The 13622-nt window shown below is 33.6% G+C and overlaps 1 protein-coding gene across 5 annotated transcripts in view; it reads left to right on the top strand.

The window, feature by feature from the left end:
* The window catches only part of LOC107041764 (cGMP-dependent 3',5'-cyclic phosphodiesterase), a 28299-nt gene extending 15232 nt beyond the window's left edge, over nt 1-13067 (top strand). Inside the window, exons 2-10 of one of the 5 annotated variants that reach the window (XM_015262494.1) lie at nt 1212-1328; nt 2841-3088; nt 4216-4465; nt 6768-6945; nt 7050-7231; nt 8174-8176; nt 8262-8446; nt 9268-9820; nt 10961-13067. In XM_015262494.1, coding sequence (XP_015117980.1) covers nt 1212-1328; nt 2841-3088; nt 4216-4465; nt 6768-6945; nt 7050-7231; nt 8174-8176; nt 8262-8446; nt 9268-9820; nt 10961-11302 — 2058 coding nt within the window. In that variant the 3' untranslated portion in view covers nt 11303-13067. Of the gene's footprint in view, nt 1-1211; nt 1344-2840; nt 3089-4215; nt 4466-6767; nt 6946-7049; nt 7232-8173; nt 8177-8261; nt 8447-9267; nt 9821-10960 lie in introns of all 5 variants that reach the window. The other 4 variants (XM_015262492.1, XM_015262495.1, XM_015262496.1 and 1 more) reach the window with 4 other exon arrangements.
* The last annotated feature ends 555 nt before the right edge of the window (nt 13068-13622 follow it).

Raw genomic sequence — 13622 nt, 5'->3', positions numbered from 1 at the left:
CAACTGCGTGAAACACACAGTAGTATAAAAATACAACTGCGTGAAACACACAGTAGTATGAAACTTCAACTGCGTGAAATACACAGCAGTATGAAAATTCGGCTGCGTGAAACACACAAACTTCACGCATGCGTGGAGGTATGGAGTGTACGGGAGTGATTCACGCAATGGAGCGAATAGTCACGGCCTTTTTTTATTTCTCGCAATAATGAGAGTCTTTGATTTTTTTCTAGCCAAAAGTTTGCCAACTCCAGAAATTCGTTGGTTCACTCAAAAATTAAAATTATTCTCATGACTTAATACGTTGTTATCTCAATGAACACGATCATACGTTGTTCCAAGTAAATTATAATTGAAGTGAGCATTTCGTATGTTGAATCAGGATGAATATTGTTACGCGGAAAGAGCTTTGAGATTGTAGTAAGACGTCGTTGAGTTGAAAGAAGTTTATATTTTTTGACTAAAAAAAATCGCATTAGTTTACAATAACAGAACCACAGATTACGGCAATTCAACACAAACTTGGATGTCACAAATTTCGTTCAATGTGATGTATGGAAAGCTCAATTTAAACATCGGCTTCATTCGAGAAAACAACATTCAATTTATTCCTCAATGTAATCATCTCCTAGGTACGAATTTTTCATCAATTCATGAAAGTAGAAAATTTCTCGACTGGAGATTATATTAGGTTAAAACAAATAGAAATTTTCCATTTTCGTGGTGAATACATGTGACTTGACGCCGAGGACTGTTTTATTTGATTCAAGTAAATGTATCTCAAGAAAAAATAATTGATATTCACCGTAAGCTCTTATTTATTTGAAATTGGTTCAAGTAATAATTAATAATTTTATTTCCTTTAGTACATAAATTTCTTTTTCTGTACATAACGTTCACATTTTTTCTGAGAAGGCTTAGTGTTGGTTACTGATGATGATAATATTTATTAAAACAAAACAAAACAATAGAGAACACTATCTATATATGCTGAAATTAAATGAGTTGCACCAAATGTTGAGAGACTGAAAAAGTTATGAATTGGTTCAAGTATATAACACTTGTTCCAAGAAAGAAACATCTCAATAAAAACAATTTTTTCTATCAGTGTATGAGAAATCTCACTCCAATAGCCCGCGACTTTTAAAACTAGTAGTCTCCCGCTAATTAAAATCATGTTAATAACAGAAAATTGTCCATTTTTGTTGCAGATTCAATCAAAAACTCAAGCAAAATTATCATTCCTAGCCCCAATTCTCCCCGAAACTGAGGAGATGGTAATCAACGTTGTGGGTGAAAAAATACTGGACAGAGGTCTGAGGTTTCCAGTAAGCCAGTCAAACGTAATTAATTAATTAACCAATCAATTAAAACCCTTGGCTGTGCTTTACACGCACCTATTATCTAACTCGTATTTGTATTTTATCTCCAGTTCAGATAGTCGGAGAGTGTAGACAAAGTAAGCTTAGCCTCGTGGAAGTACAGTGTACGTTGTTGCTCTCAATTTCGTTTTCATTATTTCATTAGCTGCACGATTAATCAATTGTTTCTGCGCTTTTCCTGCTTCCTCTGTCTTTTCAGCAATTATCTAGCATCAATCCAATTAACTGTGACCAATGCAATCGATAAACCCCGTAGGAACTGTAGAAATAACATTTATACATCCCTGAAATGAACTGAAGGTGGTGGGAGAATGAGGGAATGAGTTTCCAGATTTACTTTCGCAAATATCTGGGGAATAGATGGATTTTGGAAAAAATATCAACAGATCTTTTTTGTAGGGCATTTCGTGGACTATAAAAAATGTTTTTTGACTTTTTTTGATTAATCGAATTGTTTTTTAGATATTTGCGAAAAACTCGTAACGGAAAATCGATTTTTGGATATCTTGAAAAGTATTAGGGTTGCATCGAACAGGTAATACTCCTGAGCTAACAATTAAGCTCACTCAGAAAAATTTACTACTGTGAGATGATTGTTTATTTATTATTAATTTGGCCGGAATTGAAGGATTTATTCTTGTTTTTGTGATTAATAGCTTGGTTTAATTCAAGACTGATATAATTTTCAATTGGATTTATTATTTGAATTTGGTTTGATTTTGTTATTAGTGTTTAGTTAAATTTAATTTGAGGTATTATTTAATGAAAAGAACGAGGATACTTGTCATTTTACATTGAAGATCGATTATGTATATCTAAAACCGAATAGATAGTGCAACAAATTAATTGTTTATTGTTCGTTTGCCCCGCAGACGTTTGAAATATTAAAAAAAATAGTCCAGGGTCGACAATTTTTGAGCTACAGAGGTTTTGTTTGTTTCAAAATTTTTGAAAAAATATGTGCAATAACAATTACGAATTAGATATTTGAAATTCAACTCCGACACAGCTAATTTCTTGTTTTTTTAATCAAAAAATGGACCATTTATGTAAAATAGCCCGCAAAATGTTTCTGAAAGAATCGAGAATATATTTTAAATAGTTTGAGGATATTTTTTCTGCTTATTTCACCCGAATGGCGCTAATTTGTGTATTAAAAAAAAAGAAATTAGCTGCGTTATTGTACACATTACTTCAAAAATTTTGAAAAAAAAACCCGCGGCAGCTCAAAAATTAGAGGCCTGAACTATCGGCCAAAGAATGGGCAACAGATTTATTATATTTAAGATATATGACAGGAAGCCATTTTTGTTCTCCATAAAATCCACTAGTTCTCGGGAAATTCACAAAAATCAATCTTCACGAAATTTAGAAACTCATCTCCTCGCCCCAATAATTCATGAAGCAATTGGTTTTGCTCATTGGATTGAAGAAATTAATCAATGATTTCTCTCAAAGGTTTGTAATCACATACTCCACAAAACCGTGAAGACCCGAAGATCGTTGACAGTCAGTGCTATCGAGTTAGATCAGGAATTGCTCCAGCACTTGTACTCTGTTATTGATCCAGTGCCAGACCGATTTCTGAGTGTACCAATTAAGCACCCAGTTAAACAACACATTGCCCTAGTTGTTTGTATAATTGATTATCCGAATGACAAAGACATCGAGGAGAAGTGTACGAAAATCATCGAGGAGTGCTTCAGGTAAATAATCAATTCTCTGATCCAATTTCAAACCAATAAAACAAATGTATTTCCAAAGCCATCATATAAAATCTAAAAAATGAAAATTTGCGGGGCCTTTTTTGAAAAAATGAAAGATATTTTTTCGGAGAATTTCGTGGAATAAAAAAAAGTCTCATGATGTCTCAAGATAGACTCATCAAGGTCAAAGATATTGTCTTCCTCCAAAAGTAAACTTTCAAATTTTTTTTCATATTTTTAAAATGTTTTTTAACGATTCAGTATCGAGATTCAAATTCAGACCTGTAATGTCTAAATAATAAAATCATTGTAAAATGTCTGATAACTTAGGGTCAAATGGGGCTCGAACGATAGCTCTGATGTTCGACTTCAAAAGTAGAAAGGCATTTTACTGGAGAAAAAATAGCCAAAGTACAGTAGAGGCTTCGTATAAGATACCTTAGGGACAGTAGGAGAGTGGAATTCCGGGAACTCCTATGCCCCCACTACGCGCGCCCATAGAGAGGAGAAAAATAGGGATCAGCGGGCTTCAAATAAGATACCTCGCTCGTTGCGCCCAAATTCAATGAAATTTTCATTTTTACTGAATGAATATCGATAACTAATCAATTTATATGTGTTTAATGTTTTGAATTTGTATCGCTCGCGTTCCCTTTTCTCTCTAAACATAACCCCGCGTGATAGAATGGCAGCTGATGTTGGGGGATTGTTGGTGGACTCGAGAATAATCACAGACGAAAAATTACGATTTTTCGATGGGAAAAGTGAAAAAAAAATCGATGTACGTTTCCATTACTTGAAAAAAGTGGTGTGACCCCCCCTTAGGGTCATTAGACCCTCATGATCACTTCGTTCGTCCCTCCCGTTTGACCCTTAACACCGTTTGATCCTCATAACTACTCTCTTCCCGATGAAAAATGACCGGGGCCGTAGGTATCTTATAAGAAGCCCACGACACATAAACCCTCGGGAGGCGATAAAAGTACCGAGAGTGGGGGTAGGCCTCAAGCGCTCGGATTACGAGGTATCTTATAGAGAGGTATCTTATACGAAGTCTCTACTGTACTTGGACATCATAAGTCGTGCAATTGAGATTGATTGATTTGAATGAATTTGATGTATTGCAGGTACTGCCTCGGACTCTTGCTGAGTACCCTGAGGTGTCAAGAGGAGACACGATTAAAACTGCAGTGTCAGGATCTCCTCATTGTATCTAGAAAACTCTTCATGCATTTGGGTGACTTGCCTGATTTATTGAGGGAGATAATGGTTAAAGCCAGGAAACTAACAAACGCCGAAAGATGTTCATTATTTTTACTTGATCATGAGCACCACGAGCTCGTTGCTAAGGTCTTCGATGGAGTTTCAACGAGTGATGTAAGCAAAAAAACTTCATCCTGCATTCACAGTTTATTATAAAAATTATCTTACACTAATAGAAACGTAAAATAGTCTCAAACATTTGCTCAATGCTTTGAAACGAAAAATTATTGGCCCAAGAATACATTTTGTTGGTTCTAAGAATTAATATTTTCTGTGTAAACAAGGAATGGTATTGCCAGCATTCGCATACTTATTTTAGTCTGGAAAAATCTATGCCTATTCAATACTCAATTGGGAGAGATTAATTTTCCAATAGAACGAAATGACGATGTGATTGCAATCCTCTCACTTAAAACAAAGGATTTTTTATTCAACGTAGCACAAACATAACTTGAATTTTTAGGAATAGAAAATTCAGGTTGATATTTTGCTCAATCAGCAGTCTAGTATTTTTGATAATAATTAATTCAGAAGTGTAAAAATAACAGAGTTTTATGAGGAAATGAACTTTTTGAGGTGAAACAGGAGAATAAAATCTAAAACAAATCTCGAAAAATGAGAAAAAATGTCAGGCTTTTATAACAAATGCAAACTTTCCTAGTGAATCGAGAGACTTGTTTAAAAAGATAATTGAAGACTGAATTTGGTGGATCAATTTCTTAAACTCATCAAAGTTAGAATTCACGGGAAAAATTATTAACGATGAATGATTTTTTTTAATGAAACGTGGAAAAGTATTGTCAGAATTTTCCTCATCAGATGTTACTTTTTCTCAGGATGGAGATTTCCCTTGTGGAAAGACCTATAATTCAGTAAATTATCTTATTCGTGGTAGAAAATTTTTTTCCTCTCCTAATGAAGCAATTTCCGTGGTAATCAAAGGCGAAGTATATTGTTTAATTAAACAGCCTTTATTCGTTAATAATCTACCTCCCCTTGGTGTACCTCAGATTCCGAGGTATTCCCAAATGAGTAATTTCCAAAGGTTTGCTTTCTCAATTCTTTTTCCTCGCTTTCTCGTGATGTTCTCCATTTTTCCTCCGGACTGAAAGAATAGCCGGAGATTTTTCCATTGAGGAAGTCTGGCTGACAATCGTTTTATCTCCATAATTTCTTAAGTCAGGAACAGAGAATCTTTTGATCAGGAAAAATGTTTTTGGTTCGGAATAAAAGAATTGTCTGTCATATTGTCACATTCTCTATTTTTTTTTGTCTTCTCAACGTCTTCATTTTAATTTTTTCCTTCAATTTTACTTGTTTTTATCTTGTCATTTTTTAAATCTCCGTTTAACGTTTTTTTTTCTAGTAAATTAGTAATATACTTCCGAATGGGTTCTCTTTTTTTTATTCCTATTTCGCTATTCTCTTCTATTTTTTATTTTTTATTATTTTTTTCATGTCATAGTACTGTCACCAATTGAAATGTCATGAAAATTTTGCGTATTATTTCGTTCTGTCAGGAATGAGTCAGAACTATGAATCAATATGAGTAATAAAGTCATTATGAATATTCAATACAATAGACTAGTACCTGAGTTTAATAGGGATATCGATTTTTATATAAAAAGCTCATGGCGGTATTGTGTAACTTGATAAAAATAATACTGCTGTTCTCACCATTTTTCAACTGGCCGAATTTAATTCAGTAGCGAAGTGGTAAAACGATTTAAGTCGACTTGTTTCTTAGTTGAGTTTTGGAAGAATATCTCCGAATCTAAAGGAGATAATGAAATTTTCGTAATAACCTTTTTTCTAGGGCAAATTGAGTGCTACAAAAAAGGTCGAGGCAAAAATTTAGCTATCTCCCTTAGATGCCGAGATATTCACTAAAAACTAGCCAATAGTTAAAATCGACTTGAACCGTTTTACCACTTTGCTACTGAATTGATATTACTCATGATTCTTTCAGTAATCGTGGCAAACCCAATTTTCTCTTGCAAATTCTCTTTCAAACTCAACAACGAATTGTGTGACCCCCATCATATTTTGATAGAATTATGAAAGTATTGTTATGAATTTATCGAGCCATGACTAATTCCATTTTGATAAAAAAATTTTGAGTGATCATTGAAAAAATGTTTTTGGAAAAATATCAATTTCTTCGAATCTGCCTGAAAAATAGACTTTTAATTGGTGTCAATGAATACAGCTTATTAAAATCTATATTCATGGAAAAATTCATGAAATTGGAGGGATTACAGAAATTTATTCGGAAGCAAAACGAATTGAGTCGTATGGATTTCCTGTGGTACTCAAACCATTTTACTTCTTTCCTCGTGAATTATTTTTATTTCGATTCGGCCTGAAAATTTTGCACTCCGCTTTTTCTAATTAGTCAATTTTTTATATTTTGAAGGAAATGAGAATTGCATTGGGCCAGGGGATAGCCGGCCACGTCGCCACCTCTGGAAACTTGCTCAATATTCGAAATGCTTACGAACATCCACTTTTCTACAGTGGAATTGATGAGGCAACAGGATTCAAAACGAGGAATATCCTGTGTTTTCCTATTCGTGATGAAAATGGAATTATTGGTAATGAATATTTAACACAATTCAAATGAATCCGTAACTCGTGCTACAACAGTAACTGATAATTCCTGTTATAACGATAATTCATTTAATTATTTTTCAATTAGGCGTTGCTCAATTATGCAACAAAATGAATGGATTATATTTTGACGTGTGCGACGAGGAAGTTGCAACGGCATTCAGCATTTACTGTGGAGTATCCATAATGCACAGCATTGTTTATAAAAAAATTCAGGACTCCCAGGCGAGGAGTAAACTCAGCAACGAACTGATGATGTATCACATGAAGGTAAATTAATCAGTAATTGTTTGATTGAGTGGTAAATCATTCGAGTGTGCCCGTAATGTGGTAGAGAATAGGCGATAAATTTTGAAACTTCACTCACACGCGTTATCTTGCGAATCTGAAACTCATAGTTTCTGAGAGAAATATCAAAAGACGTTTTTTGTATGGCAACGACCGCGGTTTTGGTGTTTTTAGTCGAGGGTTGAGCTTGTTTGACTTTCTTAAGGATGTTTAGTCAGTGTCTGTAAATTGTCGGTAAATGTTTTTTTCTATATGGTCAAGGATAATTGTGTAATTTTTTCGGCTGACAGCAGAACACATAAAACTGACTTTTCTAATGTTAAAAAAAATTAATCGCAATAGTCTCGGCAGAAATGAATAAACTAATTTTTCCCTATACACGGGCTTTGTGATATTCATGTTCAAATTGATAATTCATCGACTAGACGACTCTAAAAATAGAAATAAAAATAGAAGTTAATGGGTAAAATCATACTCAATCCAGTGGCCAGAGAAAAATCTGGGGGACCCGGGAAAAAAGAGGAAATATTTGAATGATTCTGTTCCATATAAGCGCATGGGTTGGTGGATTGAAAATTGTATCAAAGTGAAGAAATATCTTTATCCCTCAGTTGAAGAAGTCAATTTTTTTTTAAGTACTTGCGATTTTAGATAAACATCCTTAAGGGTTTTTTGATTCTCAACTAAAAAGAAAAGGAAAAGTGTTCTGAATTCTGCTGAATAGTCATGTTTCGAGAAATGTCATCTGATATTTTTCTCGGGGTATTAACTCCACAGATAATGCTAGAAAAAGTAAAAAATCTTGTTATTTACCACTTGAAAAATTTATAAATGCTCAAAATTACCCAGAACAATCAGATGATTCCTCTTGAGTATTTACTAACTCCTTTTTCCTCTTTCATACGCCTGCTCTGCTAACTCCAGCAGGTAATAAACTCCCCCAACTAATAATAAAAAGAACCCCACAAATTTCGAGGGGCTGAAGTTAATCGATTGTCCATAATTCTTTAAGGTGGAAGAGGAGGCAGTTCAGGCGTTACTAAACTGCAGGGATGATCACAGCCCCAAGGACTTCGACAAGTTTCATTTTCCCCCGAGAAATATCCCTCATCAGCACACACCATGTTATGTACTTAAAATGTTTGATGAGCTAGATCTCATAAAGTCGTGGAAGATAAAACGAAAAACATTAGCAAGGTAATTTATGATGGATTCAAAGTGAATTGAGTTTTTTCTTATTGTTAACAGGATAATTTTAACTGGGAAAATAGTATCCACCTATAATGGTCAATTGAATTAATTAAATCTCTGATTTTTCATCTGCATTTGAAATATTTTTACTCATTTCGACAAATATTTGTATTTTAAGTTGGTAAACACATACATTCATTTGAAAAAAGACTATTGTTTAATAAAATAATTAAACAAAGAGGTTGATGGATCAATTTTTAACATTCATTCACGTTATAATTTACGGGAAAAATTATCAATGGTGAATCATTTTTGATTTGAGCTTTTTGAATTTATTTTTCCTCGTCATGTTTATTCTCATACTACTTTAATTCAAATGAAGTTCAATTCAGGTAAAACATTTCACTTGGTATATATCTTCGAGACTAGTAGGTTTAGAGAAAAGTATTGAATTTTTTTATTCTAAATCTAGTAATTTCAGAGATATGTGCAAAATAATCAAAAATAAATCCCTAACTATATTTGTATTTTTACCAAACAGCCACTTCTCTTGCAAATATCTTTGTAATTCGTATCTTTGCAATAAAAATAATCAAGTTTTCCATATTGCAAAAAAAATTTCACGATCTACGAAAAAGGTCTCTTGATATTTTCTCCAGTGGATTTTCACAAATTCTGAGAGTTTCACCTATCCCATGGGGAAAATTTCCGCAATATCTGCAGAACCATAATCTCCATAAAGAAATGTCGTGGGACGTCTTTCGTAGCTCATTAAATTCTCCACAAAACCCGCTCTCTAGTGTTTTCATTCACTTATTCTCTTCCAGATTTATCCTGTACGTGAAAAAAGGATACAGAGACGCTCCATATCACAACTGGATTCACGCCTTTTCCGTAGCCCACTTTGCCTATCTAATGATAAAAAATTTGAATTTAGTGGAGGACAAGTACTTCACACGTCTCCAGGCACTTGTTTTTCTAGTGTCTGGGCTGTGTCACGATATAGACCACCGAGGGACCAATAATTCATTCCAAACCCAGTGTGGAACTGTTCTTGCCAGTTTGTATAGCTCTGAGGGCTCGGTAATGGAGAGACATCATTTAGCACAGTCCATGTGCATTCTCAACACCGAGGGTTGTAATATTTTTGAGAATCTTGCCAGTGAGGAGTACAGCGAGGCTCTGGATCTCCTGAGAAATAATATTTTAGCTACTGACTTGGCATCACACTTCAGGACCATGGATGAGCAGGATGAAATGGTGAAGAGTGGGTTCAACAGGGATGATCTGGGCCATCAGAAGCTCCTGCATGCCATGTTTATGACGTGCTGTGATATCAGTGATCAGACTAAGGATTGGAAGACTTCGAAGAAAACTGCTGTGAGTGGAAAATCATTTTTTTTTATTTCATTATTTTTTATACAGTCCAATCTTTGTACAAGACACCACAGTTACTGTTGGGGAATAAAATTCCCAGAATTATGTATCCCCCACTTTGCTTGCAGAGGGGAAATTTTTTTGATGAAAATATTTATCCGAATCGTCATTTTTCGTTTTTTTCGACGCGTAAAATCCCCACTAGTTTTACAATTTTCAATAATTTTCAATGATTTTTTTTTTGTTTATTCCATATGACCTCCGCAAAACCAATCGGTTGGAATTTGAAATCACTGAACGCTTTCTGTTAAATGAAAAAGAACGTTATTGGAAAATGAAGAATGAAATGATATTTCATGCCTACACTTTTTTTAAATAAAAAAGCAATTTTTAAAAAATCGTCGAAAGTTTTCATCAAATAATTCTGGTGCTTAAAAAAAGTGGTGTGACCCTCCTTAATATCCTGACAAGTTACGAGGATAATAAAATGCTGTGCTATGCTTTGCACTAGTTCTATAATTTTCAATATTTTTCAATGAATTTTTTTTGTTTATTCCATATGACCTCCGCAAAACCAATCGGTTGGAATTTGAAATCACTCAACGCTTTCTGTTAAATGAAAAAGAACGTTATTGGAAAATGAAGAATGCAATGATATTTCATGCCTACACTTTTTTAAAATAAAGAAGCAATTTTTAAAAAATCGTCGAAAGTTTTCATCAAATAATTCTGGTGCTTAAAAAAAGTGGTGTGACCCTCCTTAATATCCTGACAAGTTATGAGGATAATAAAATGCTGTGCTATGCTTTGCACTAGTTCTATAATTTTCAATATTTTTCAATGAATTTTTTTTGTTTATTCCATATGACCTCCGCAAAACCAATCGGTTGGAATTTGAAATCACTCAACGCTTTCTGTTAAATAAAAAAGAACGTTATTGGAAAATGAAGAATGAAATGATATTTCATGCCTACACTTTTTTTAAATAAAGAAGCAATTTTTAAAAAATCGTCGAAAGTTTTCATCAAATAATTCTGGTGCTTAAAAAAAGTGGTGTGACCCTCCTTAATATCCTGACAAGTTATGAGGATAATAAAATGCTATGCTATGCTTTGTGTTGAATTTTCATTATTTTTTTTTCAGGAACAAATTTATGACGAGTTTTTCTCCCAAGGAGACTTGGAAAAAAGCATGGGAACAGCACCAATAGAGATGATGGACCGTGAGAAAGCCTCAATACCCGATCTCCAGGTCCAATTCATCACGAATTTAGTCTTGCCATTATTTACGCATTTATCAGCATTATTTCCAGTTGCCAATTGCCTCGTTGAATCCATAAAAAGAAATAGATGTATCTGGCAGACAGCAATTCCAATATTCCACAAGTACAGCGAGCAAGGGATCAAGGGCATGGACATACTCCTCGACGTCAACATCGAGGAGGAAATTCTGGCTGCCTCTAGGTTGCAGAGTTCCACAGTTTAGCTTAGTAGAATCAAAAAAAAAATGAGAGAATTGAGGATACAAAGATATAAATTATTTATTAAGTGACGAGTAATGAGACAGTGCTTAATTACGATTTTACTTACTTTAGATTGAGGGGGAGACACTTGGGGACATTGTGATAGATATTTGAGAATCGTTGTAGGATTATTTCTAGTGAATGCAGATGTAGGTTTGAAGTGCGCTGGCGCCTTTCCTATTGTACAAATTTTAATAGTTGGGGTGTAGTAGATGACATTGTGTTGAGTAGAACAAGAGGATCGAGGGATTCAGTGGGGGAGGACTGGAGGTACAAGTTATTTTGGTCGTATCGGCAATGAAGAAAAAAACAACGGTTTTAGAAAAATACTTTTTAATTTGAGGCTAAAAACTATTGAATTAATTAATTCAACTAGACTTGGTTTGAGAAATCACTTTCGTGTCATTGAAATATTGTTCTCGTGTTTGGGACAAGTACACAATTTTTTGATGGAAGTTTTTTCGGAGTAGAAGATATTTTGCACTTGAAAATTTACGGGCATAAGTTTCTTGGTGCGAGTAAAGACGCGAGAGTAGAAGAAATTTTTTCTTCTTGGCGTGTGGTAGTTGTGGGTCTAGGGGAACAGTCGGAAGACTTTTTTCGTTGCTCTTCACATTTTTTTGCCAACACCATTTATTTACGAGATAATTTAACGATTGATGATTGATAAATGATGGGTCAAAACGCCTCCGTGGGAAATTCATGGCTGCAAAGTTTAAATAATAAAATCATTCGAGAATGTCCGGAAATTTGAGAAAAGTAGAAAAGCATTTCACTGGTGAAAAAGTAGTCAATGATCCATCGAATTATTTCTTCAATTATTTTTTTAAACAATAGTTGTCTCGCTTGAGAGACTAGAATGTTTCCATATAACACGTCATTTCAGACAAACGGAAGCATAAATTATTTATTACAAAATTCTGACACTGATCAGGATTTTATATTGAGCATGGAATTTTTATTTATTTTCTCTGATTCTTTCAGATTTTTTATTTATTTTAATCTTCTCCCTAATCTCGAAAAGTTCAGTTCCTCATGAGACTGCGTTGTTCTTGCACTTGTAGATTAATTCTTATCAATAATACTAGACTGCCGATTGAGCACAAACTCAATCAGAATGTTTTTATTCGTATTAACTTTTATTCGCAATTTATTTCATATTTTACTCTTCAAAATTCGAGTTGTAGGCACTGCTTTGAATTCCCTACAAAAAGGTCTCTTGATAAATTTCAATGGAGCTCATCGTTTTGACAATATTTTCAAAATAATCGTCACTTTACAACTATTGTAATTTCTGGTTTTGGGAGAAAATGTTGAGAGAATTTTTTTTAAGTGAAGGAAATCGAAGAGAAGAACTGCAGGCATTTGCTTCTCGAATTACTCACCACTGAATTTTACTTATTAAAAAATTGCGAAAGATACTCACGAGTGAAGAATGTTTTTAAACAAATTTAATGAATATCTAGCAGGGAATGATAATCAAAATCCTCTGGGAAAACACTTTGAAATGTTTGCAAGGGAAACAAGTTTTTTTGGGCACACGTAATTTCCATTTTTTGGGGTAAATCTTATTCTACTGGATGGAAATTTTTAGAGATGAATTATGCACTCTAGAGCGTATCTAACAGCTTCGTTAGAGCACCGTATTTAATCAGTATTGAGAAGCCAAAATCGAGTGTAATTGTGAAGAATACTCACTCACAATAAATTTTACAATATGAGAAAACATTGAAAGCCTAATTATTCCTCAATTTTCCTTCATAAATAATAATTCTACATTTTTTCCAACATTTCGGAGACTATTTCATTCAGACTTATTTTCTGTCGTTTCGTGCTGAATGAAACTTATTAAAGGTTTTAAGGAGAGACTACTATGAGTTTTAATTGTCATGGGCGATTGGAGTCAGATTTCTCATTCATTGAAGATCGATTGGATATGTCTAAAAACAAATAATTAGTGCAGAAAAATTAAGTCCGGGGCCTTCAATTTTTGAGCTAGAGTTTTTTTTTCTTTAAAATTTTTGAAATGTGTGCAATAATAATTACGAATTAGTTCTCTGAAATTCGATTCCTAACTGCTAATTTCGTTTTGTTTAAAAGAAAAATTTGCGCCATTCATAAATGCCGAAAAATTATCCTTAAAATATTTAAAATATTATTATATCGATTGTTTCAGAAACATTTTTCAGAAATTTTAATAGACAATCATTTTTTTTGCACCAATTATTCATTTTTCGATATGAATAATTTTATTTTATTATTAATTATTAATAATATAATAAT

Source organism: Diachasma alloeum, unplaced genomic scaffold (assembly GCF_001412515.2).
Source record: "Diachasma alloeum isolate Michigan unplaced genomic scaffold, Dall2.0 Dall_scaffold_00379, whole genome shotgun sequence".
NCBI lineage: Eukaryota > Metazoa > Arthropoda > Insecta > Hymenoptera > Braconidae > Diachasma > Diachasma alloeum.
This window is presented reverse-complemented; position numbering and strand designations above follow the sequence as displayed.